The sequence below is a fragment of the Polyodon spathula genome, chromosome 41, assembly GCF_017654505.1.
Source record: "Polyodon spathula isolate WHYD16114869_AA chromosome 41, ASM1765450v1, whole genome shotgun sequence".
In the NCBI taxonomy this organism is placed as follows: Eukaryota; Metazoa; Chordata; class Actinopteri; order Acipenseriformes; family Polyodontidae; genus Polyodon; species Polyodon spathula.
In genome coordinates this window covers 2,164,141-2,173,833 of record NC_054574.1, presented here as the reverse complement: position 1 = coordinate 2,173,833, position 9,693 = coordinate 2,164,141, and the positions used below count along the sequence as shown (strand labels likewise).

Below are 9,693 nucleotides of genomic sequence, written 5' to 3'. Positions count from 1 at the left end.
TGTACAGCAGACGATAGTATAACTTATAAGGGTTTTTTTGTGTTTGTTTTTTTTGTTTGTTTGTTTTTTTTTTTTTTAATGACGACGCAGTCACTACTCATTCATGTAGTTTTAATGGCATAAAATGTATCACACAACACATCTGATACTGTAGCAACCAGTCAGATAAATATTATTACAGGTAATGCGTTTCCCATTCATAATTTACAACTGGACACGTTGCATAAGGAATTCCGCAGGCACAACGTAATTTGAATTCAATGGACCTAACAGCTGGATAGTGCTTAGCTGTTTTCGCATTTTTGTTACCCTCTTTAGTGTGTGTGTGTGTGTGTGTGTGTGTGTGTGTGTGTGTGTGTGTGTATATATATATATATATATATATATATATATATATATATATATATATATATATATATATATATATTGCTATTCGGCTTTTTTAGAGAAAGAATCAGCTGGAGGTAAATTCCTCTTCATTGCTCGCTCTCTTCTTTGGAGCTCGCTGCGCACCCGCTCTCTTTTCTGTAAGCTTCCCTTTTGTCTGGCTGAGCCAAAAGGAGCCAGACCAAACCGACAAAAAAAAAAAAAAAAAAAAAAAAAGCAAAACGAGGCCGAGTGACTGCGCTGTATAACTGGGAGGAAGAGACGAGATCCAAGTCACCTCCCCCTATACAGACAGGAGCGGCAGAAAATTGAGCCGTTCTGCTTTCCCTTTCCACCGGCACACCGGGGAATCGAGCACATACGGTGCTGATGCTGCGATAGCGTTGAGATTGTACTGTACAGCCGCCTCCTGGCGTGCAATACGTTTCCTTTGGCTACACCAATTCTCAACGAAAGGACCACCATTGTAAACATCTGGCACGGTGATTTTTTTTTTTAAACAAAATTTGAATTTTAGATGCCGCTGGTCGCATCCTTTTACACGTTTTTTTCTTGTATTCTGGGTGCAGAGTCCTTAGCATCTCTCCGTGGCTAGGGAGTGGCTGCTGTTCACAGAGGCTCTCGCTTCCACAGACTCCCCTCTAGGACCACGACAGGGGCTGTCACCGCGGCTCTATCTGGGTTTTGGTTGCCGGAATCTGGAAGCCAGGAGGTATGGGTCGTTTTTTTTTTTTTTTTTTTTTTTTTTTTTTTTTTTTTAATTCCTTTGTTGAGTTGTAGCAGCTTTTAAATGGGTTTCAATGTTTTTTTGTTTTTGTCTGCTGAGTGATTCGTGATGCGCACAATGCTGTAAACAATGGAGGCTTAGGCAGTGCGTGAAAGGCAACCAAGAAGCATCCTATGTTTGGTATTTAAATAGTATTTACTGTGTTTAAAAATTAAGTTACGTCTCGCAGTATGAATCTGGGTATGGAATTTTTAGGCTGAAATGTTAGTGAACGTCACACGGTAAAGGTTTTTTTTTTTTTTTTTCTGTTACCGTTATATATATATATATATATATATATATATATATATATATATATATATATATATATATATATATATATATATATATACACACACACACACACATGGTTGGGACAGGGCAGTTCGTTGAAATTGAGGGATGCAATGCATATTCTATTAGTGGTGTAGCATCTCAGTACACGCTCACCAAGGCCAGCCGTTAGTGATGACGCGTCAGTGGTAAAATTCAAGATGCCAAAAGCTGTCATTTCTTTTTGTCTGCTGTGTTTAGACTTCTCATAATTTATAAATATAACCGTGTTTCCATCTTTGTTATATTTAGAATGAATTAAAACGTAGCCTATATAAAAAAAAAAATGTGTTTATGCCTTAGTCTCTCCCAGTGTTGATTGGAAGGGTTGTTTGATGTTAAAGTGCGCCATGTGTGAGATGTCAGGTCACTGGCACTGTTACTGGAACTGACAGTCAATGTTTCGCCGTACCATTGAAAATCCGAGTACCTAAAATACAGACAGTGTTGTGGCGGCTTCTTTCCAAGTGCAGCAAATGTAGGGAATTGTCTTTGGAAATGATTGACACATACAGTAATTGGGTCTAACAACCATACATCTCTACAGTACGTTTCTTTTTATTATTATTATTTATTTATTTATTGATTGGTTTATTTTTTTGGAAATCCATTGATTTGCTTTGTGGCTTATTAATTTGGGTTTCTTTTGCAGCCAGGTTAACTCTTATAAAAACCGTTTCGTACAAATATTGTATTATTCTATCCCTAATGTTGACACTGGATCCCTTCTTGTAAAGCAAGAAGAAAGAAGATCAAAGTATCCGTTATTGGCAGCGTTATTTATGGCATCGAAGAGGAAGCATTGACGATAGTTGGGTTAACATCACCTTCAATTTAATTTGTGGTACCTTAAAATATTCTGCTTTTAATTTAGACACAGACAACGTTGCCACAAACTGTAGGCAGCCCTGTTAACTAGTATGTTCATTTAACTGTTACTTCTTGCTGTCATAACTGTTCACTGGGCAAGCGGTCTGCAGTATAAATAAGCACGTCACAAGTGTTGTACTGAAGCACAGTAAGTGGACTATTGAATTTAGGGAGTCACAAGAGAAAGCCCAAGCACCCAACAGGGCTTCAGACTCACAGCAGCCCTGCTGCACCCAGTCCTGGGTCTCAGAACCCCCTGTTTAGGAACATTATGAAATGACTGGGTGCCAGACCCCTGGTGAATGTGCTCTGAACTGAGGCATGGATAGTATGCAGGTGTACTAATGTGATTGTCCATGCAAACAATGATCATTTCAGTAAAGACTGAAGGTAGTTTTGAATCTCAGGACTGGGTGGAAAGCTAGTTTCAAGCCATGCCCCAATTTACATTACCATGAAATTCAGCACAACAGTCAGTCTCTGCTTGAGAGAGGCCCAGGACTGAATGGCAATATCCAGACAAAAACAAGACCTTTTGTGGGCCAAGGCTGTCTTGAAAGTGGACATTTCTGGTTATGCACGTTCATGTCTGTTAACTTCAAGCTGAGATTTGAAGCTATTCTCCATTAATAACACAGATTGTTTATTTCATGTAGAAGTGTGATTTAGAAAAGGATAGGACCTGTGTTATCCATGAAAGACATCTTCGAATCTCATAATGATGCCAGATTGCCTTGCAGTGCTTCAGCTGCAATGATACTGGAAAGAACTAAAGACAACCATGAAAACAAGGGCAATTTGTATACTGGCATTTCCATGAATATTTAGAATTTTCCAGATACTTCATTCTTCAAGTAAGCCGTTAGCCCAGAAATGGTTACCTAGCTAAGTTTGAGTGTGGTGTGTGAACCTTGTCTTGTGCCCATGTGGTTGAGTTGAGACAGAAGCAGACAGGTGTGTTCGGGGGCTTGCAGCTGCTCCGGTCCCGACCCCCCCTGCAGGGCTCTGTGTGTTTAGCAGGGCAGCAGGGGGTGGGTTCAACTGTGATATAAAGAGACAGGAATGGTAAATTTGATGCTCATGAGTTGGCCACTATCTCAAACTGTACCTTTGTGCAGAGCTGCACTGTTTTTAAATTCAAAGACTCAAATCATAACAGAGCTCTGTGATGCACCTAGAAAGTTGGAGGTGCGACCATCACTTTAAATAACATGTCCTATTACTTTTGATATGTCAAGATAATTGCAGTCTTATTATCATCTGTCTGAATACCATCATACACAAGTGCCGAGCTCTGTGAGTGTCAGCACGCTGGGTTCTGTCCTTCACACTCTCATTTCAGTTTCAGTGTTTTTGTTTTCCTGAATATGTGATTACAGCGAAGCACTCAGACACAAAGGAAGCCTGTGCTGAGTATTACAAAGCTGCTGTAGTTTCAAAACAGCTACTGAAACACTGAAATGCCGCTCGTCGAGGATGGAGATGAAATCAGGGTGCAACAAATGTGATCCTTTATACAATATATATATATTTCTGCTTTGATAAGTAAATAAAGCAAGCTAGAAAACAGTGAACACTTTTATTGGGTTTAAGTTCATTAACGTTCCTTCAGAGTTTTCTTTATCCCACAATAAAAACCCTTAGCAAAACGTGAAGTGAAGACATCAGAAAAAGAACCGGATAGGTTCCCATTTTATTTTCAGAGTCTTCTATTGTGGCCCTCGCTGTTGGTGAACTCCCTGGTGTCCAGGGTGTGGTGGAGGTGGTACATGTGTCTGTCTATACATTTGTCCATCTGGAATATTGCTCCTTAAATATGATTGTCCATACTCCCAATGCATTTATCATCAAAATCCTGGCTCCTGATCACTTCAGTAATAATTGAAGGTAGTTTTAAACCTCAGGACTGGGTGCAGGGCTGGTTTCAAGCATTACCATCAATTCAGCACAATGGTCACTCTACTTGAGAGAGGCCCGTTCGTTATTGGGAGTATCAGATTGTGAGGGAGATGGAGGTGTCTCTGTCTGTCCATCTGTCCGCTGTATGTCAAACTTCTTTATGTGTATCTTGCTATACCCCTTATAAGCTACTTTCTTACAAAACTACATAACCAGAGATAACATCAGCTTGTGCAAATGCAGCTGCCTTTTCTATCTACCTGGAGCAAAGCTTTACACACAACCCGGATTACTCAACTATCTGACCACTGTGGCCTCCAGTGAACACAGAACAGCACACATTTATTTCATGTCTAAATTTAATTTCCACTGATAAATTGCTTGTGTGAGTTTATGGAAATCGATCTTTCTGATCACATGCAGTAGGAAATGTTTGTAGTTTCACAGTGAAGGGAAACGCAGGTTTATAGCGAAGGGAATGATTAAATAGCAAAACACACACAGAAATACACATGCAGAGAAACACATGCCAATCACGTGCCTGCTGGGTTGAGATAAGGACAGTAAGCGGATTGGTATGTAGGCCTATGTGGCAGACTGTACAAGGCTGTCAATGAGATAAGAATTACATTTGGCTCTACTGAATTTGTCAGGTTTACCAGTGTACATAATATTAACTGCCACACTTTAATGCTAAATAATTAGGTACTAGTTTCACAATAAAGCAAGTTTAATACCCACTTACTCAATAGTATCCAAATACATCTAGTTGCATAAAAATGGGCTTCTGTTTTTATGCTCCATGCCAATATTGTATGACATGACGGCCACTTTGTGATTGTGAGTCTTTTGACAACCTGGCCACTTTATTAGGCACTGTATCAAATATCAGGTTGGGCCTCCGTTTGCCCCAATCACAGCATTGACACTAAGTGGCGTCGACTCCATGAGGTGCTGGAAGGTGTCTCAAGGGACCCATTGAGTCATTTTCTGACAAGCCTCTTGGTTACCAGTTTCCCTTTGCCATTGCTGATCCACTCTGTACTGTAGCACATGCTCCACATTCACAAACAGTCATACCTCTTTAGAATGCTGTTAGCTCTTTCTGCATTACTGGCAGACTGTTTGCAGTCGTGCTGCTCCCATAGATTTATAGTGCTTCAGGGATCACGTCACATGATCAACCTCATCAACCTCAGAGCTATGCCTAATCCAATCAAGTAGACAGGTCCTAATTAAGTGACCTGAAACTGTATGTACCCATAACATGAGAAGTTTACATTAACTACAAAAACATTAACCATCTTTATTACAATTTTAAATATATCCTGAAAAATAACAGAGAATCGCACCAAACAGAATATCAGTAATGTATGTGTGGTCATAATTTATAGAATTCTGCAAGTTTTGGTTCCCCCAAAATTGAAATTTCAACTGTAGTTTGTACATTTTGCTTCTGAAAAGACTCCTCAAGCCTGATTGAGGAAGCATTTTAGCATTGTGCTTAGAAACCCGTAGAATTGTGAACTTTAACCTGTGTAACCCTAATATTCCTTCCCATATCACTCCCCCCACAATCAGACTGACTCGCTGTGTGACCCTGAGCAAGTCCCTTAACCTCCTTGTGCTTCGTCTTTCGGGTATGACGTTGTTGTAAGTGACTCTGCAGCTGATGCATAGTTCACACATGCTAGTCTCTGTAAGTCACCTTGGATAAAGGCATCTGCTAAATAAACAAATAACAATGATGGCCATGGGACAGGGTTGGCAAGATTAATTATAGCTTATACTGTAGCTGCAATATACGTTACCATCACACAAACACCTCTCTTGCATACCCAATGAGATCTAGGTCTTAAATACCACTTGTCCAGTTTTCATTAAACTGTTCCTTGCCATTATTTGTTCTATATTATTTTGTACATGCTGTAAATTTTTTATTTACCGCCGTGGCAACGGATGGATAGTGTTAGCTGTTGTGCTGTGAGCTGATAATAAGTCACCTAACTGTACTGAGGGGAGTGGCTAACTGGGTTTTATTGTGTTTATAGGTAAGGATGGGAGGAAGCTCTCGGCTCTCTGAGGCCTGACACGCTGACCGAAGCCTCCTACAGCAGGGGTTTTTCCTGAACTCACATACCCAAGAAAGATGAGCATGTTGAAGCCGAGTGGGCTGAAGATCCCCGGTCGGGGGCCTAAGCATGCCAGCCCAGTAGGCCGGTCCTCCGCAGGGTCCACTTCCAGTGCCTCGGCCCAGAAGGAAGGTAAGATGAGAGCCTCCAATTCCTTGATAACTGCAGTGTCCCATAATTAGGATAGCTCCTTTTAAACATCGCAAACGGTATAGAGTGCGTGTTTGACTGGGGTTCTTCACTGGAACACCATGGAACCTGTGAATCATACAACAGGTTTCACCACTTTCAGTTTTTGAGTTGTTTGTGACTAGCTGAGCGAACGACACGCCATGATTGAGTGAGACATCCACACTTAACCGTAGGAAAAAATCAGTATTACTGACACCCGTTTCGTTTGCTGTGATTTTCCTCAGTGTTACTGACACCCATGTCGTTTACTGTGATTTTCCTCAGCTTGGATATCTCTGCTCGGCTGCATCTGGTCAGCTGCTGGTGCAATGATCGCATTGAGTAGCAAAGCCCCTGCAACCCCTTGCACAGTTAACAGGTTTCATGATGTTTCAATAAAGAACCAGAGTAAATCCGTTGCTTTAAAAAGTGAGTGATGTATCACAATATTTTGTGAGGCCCTGAAAAATAAACATTGAAAAGGAGTAAGCTAGCGATAATCAGTTTAAAGGTGACACTAAGACACTTAGCTTTTGAGTTTTCTAGAAATACATTGTAGATAGTTAAGAAGAATCTGTAATAATTATTTTAAACGATTGAGGTATTTGTTGTATAATTATTGTATCGTGAGATTTCCATAACGTGGCATCCATATTAATGTGTCAGCTTGAGTTGAGGATGTGCTGTTTAAGTATTATCCATCGCATTTAGCAGATTACAATAAATTCCCATCCCAGACTTTAAACACTAAATGAACTGCACTGCAGGCCTCCTCCAGGTTCATTTTGTAAGCCAGGAGGCTGGTGACTCATGTGGCTGACATTCTCTTGGCAGCTCCTTCAGTTTGTTAGTACAGTCACAGCATGTTCTGTTGCTGACCATGCTGTAATTTAGCACAGCAAGTAGGAAGAGAGAGAGAGAGGGCACTCTTACACTCAACGGAGGTTCAGAACAGAAGGAAGCACTTTTAATGCAGATCTTTTTAAATGCCTGAGTCGCTTACCTGGAAAAGAAACAGCCATGTGGTGTGCAGGGGGTCATGCAGCCAGGGAGCACAGGTTCTTGTCCTGGCTGTATGTAGTCCCCAGTCTTCGCATTGACACTGGTTCTCTCTCGGGTTAGGGAAGCAAAACTGTCAGGGACTTCTCAAGCAGAGACCTGCAGGGCTGGCCTTTGTTCTCCAGGGGCCAGTAGCTCGTCGACATTTTGTGTCTTGGTCCTGGCTGTAAAGAGGTCACTGGCTTGATTGTATGATCGGATGATGCCCATTGACCTTCACTTCTCCTGTGCTGATGTGGGGAAATTAAGGTAAAGCAGACAACCGGTGGACTGCTTTAGAGATTAGGTGAATTGTCTACTGATTGACAAGTAATCTAGTCACTTTGCTGTTCTGCAAATCTCAAAGCCTCGCTGTGAGCAGACTGGTCAAATCCACCGAGTAGTTTTCAGTTACTGTGTCTTAGGGAAGGAGAGAGGCATTACAGTAAGCATCCCAAAGAGGAGCCTGTACTGTTAGACCAACATCAGGTCCCAACCATGGATCACACTCATTTTACCTAAATTGTTTTGAAACTGAATTTGTATTGTGACAGGGATGCTTCACTTTTGTTTACACACACACAAAAAAAAACATAATTAAAATATTCTGAGAAAAGAACACAGTATAGTAATAAAAATAATCTGGAATCTGGTAATCCAGATTGACCCAGCTGGTTTGGAATTGCAAGAGTCAACTATATGATGCTTTAAAAATAACCCTATAAATGAGCGTGTTAAAGATAATGAGTTAGAATACATAGGAGGCAGGAGGTGTTTTCCTGAAAGCTTTAACAGAATGCTTGAATATACAGTGAAAAGTGTAGAGGTCATGATGAGGTTCTATAATGCACTGGTGAGACCACACTTAGAATACTGGGTTCAGTTCTGCTCACCACATTACTGATAATACAGTGTGGCCTTGGAGAGAGTCCATTGAAGAGCAAGCAGACTAACCTCAGGGCTTAAAAGAACAAGCTATGAAGATTGAAGGGACTGCATTTATTTAGCCTAGATTATAGAGTTAGGTGCGGGGGGCTTGATTGTGAACTGCTTTTAAGATTTTAAAGACTTCAAAGTTAACCTTAACCGATACTTTAAGTGCAGCGCTGAAACCAGGACCAGAGGACACAGTTGGAAGTTGAATGACAGAGAGTGGTGAGGGGATGGAATGGGTTACTGTGCTTAGATGGTGAGTGACAGACTGAATGTCCAAACAGTAACTGTGGTTCAAAAGTCTTTTATAAATTGTACTTTCCCAATATTAATACTTTCAAAAATAATAACAATACTGCTAATAATTGCCCCTCTACCAGCAATGGTACTGTGGTCTAGAGACGGTACAGTCCTGAAATAATAATAATAATAATAATAATAATAATAATAATAATAATAATAATAATAATAATAATCACTATGCTATTCCAGCACGAAACTATGCTCCCCATTTTCCCTGCCCGAAACTGTGCGCTGGTATCCAAGGGCGGTGGTACTGTGCTGTGAGGAACGTGCTTGGGGTTTTTGCTGGCTCTGTTGCTGCAGCTCACTCTCAGTCCTCTGAAACACATAAACACAAACACACAGCGCTCCGACGGGTTACGTTACCATCAGCGTAAAGGGCCATGTCTACGTAGCTGCGCCCCCTTTGCACTGCCAAACTGCAATCAGCCCAGCGCCGTTCTCTATCCAATCGCTGCACAGCCTGCAGCTCATCAGAATGGATTTGTTTAGCCCTGTCGCAGCTACACTCTTTCCCAAAGATGTCCAACTTTCACCCAAGCATTGAATTGGGCCATCTCAGGGAAAGCGCACCTCTCACCTCCCCAAGCATACTTCCTGGATGGGAGGTAGACTTACAGCTTAGATTCCTTCTCTCCCCATCACAGCTACCTAGCCATGTTGTTGATGCTGAATCACTGGGATCCTTTGAGACCTGACTTGACAAGGTTCTGCGATCAGTCCGCTACAGTACTAGGAAGCTGAATGGATTCCTATGTTTCTTAAGGCATTTCAGAATGGCTTCTGCTCTTACGCAGAGCTGCTGTCAGTCCCTGTGGTGCTTGCATCTCAAATTCCTCCCCTGAACATCCTCCTCAGTGC

General features: G+C 41.3%; 1 protein-coding gene across 5 annotated transcripts in view; it reads left to right on the top strand.

Annotated features, from left to right (window-relative positions):
- Positions 1 to 603: 603 nt before the first annotated feature.
- The window catches only part of clip2 (CAP-GLY domain containing linker protein 2), a 45,276-nt gene continuing 36,186 nt past the window's right edge, over positions 604 to 9,693 (top strand). For 2 of the 5 annotated variants that reach the window (XM_041236577.1, XM_041236575.1), the window contains exons 1-2: positions 604 to 1,099; positions 6,307 to 6,519. In XM_041236577.1, the coding sequence (XP_041092511.1) occupies positions 6,405 to 6,519 (115 nt within the window). In that variant the 5' untranslated portion in view covers positions 604 to 1,099; positions 6,307 to 6,404. The remainder of the gene's footprint in view (positions 1,100 to 6,306; positions 6,520 to 9,693) is intronic. The other 3 variants (XM_041236579.1, XM_041236578.1, XM_041236576.1) reach the window with 2 other exon arrangements.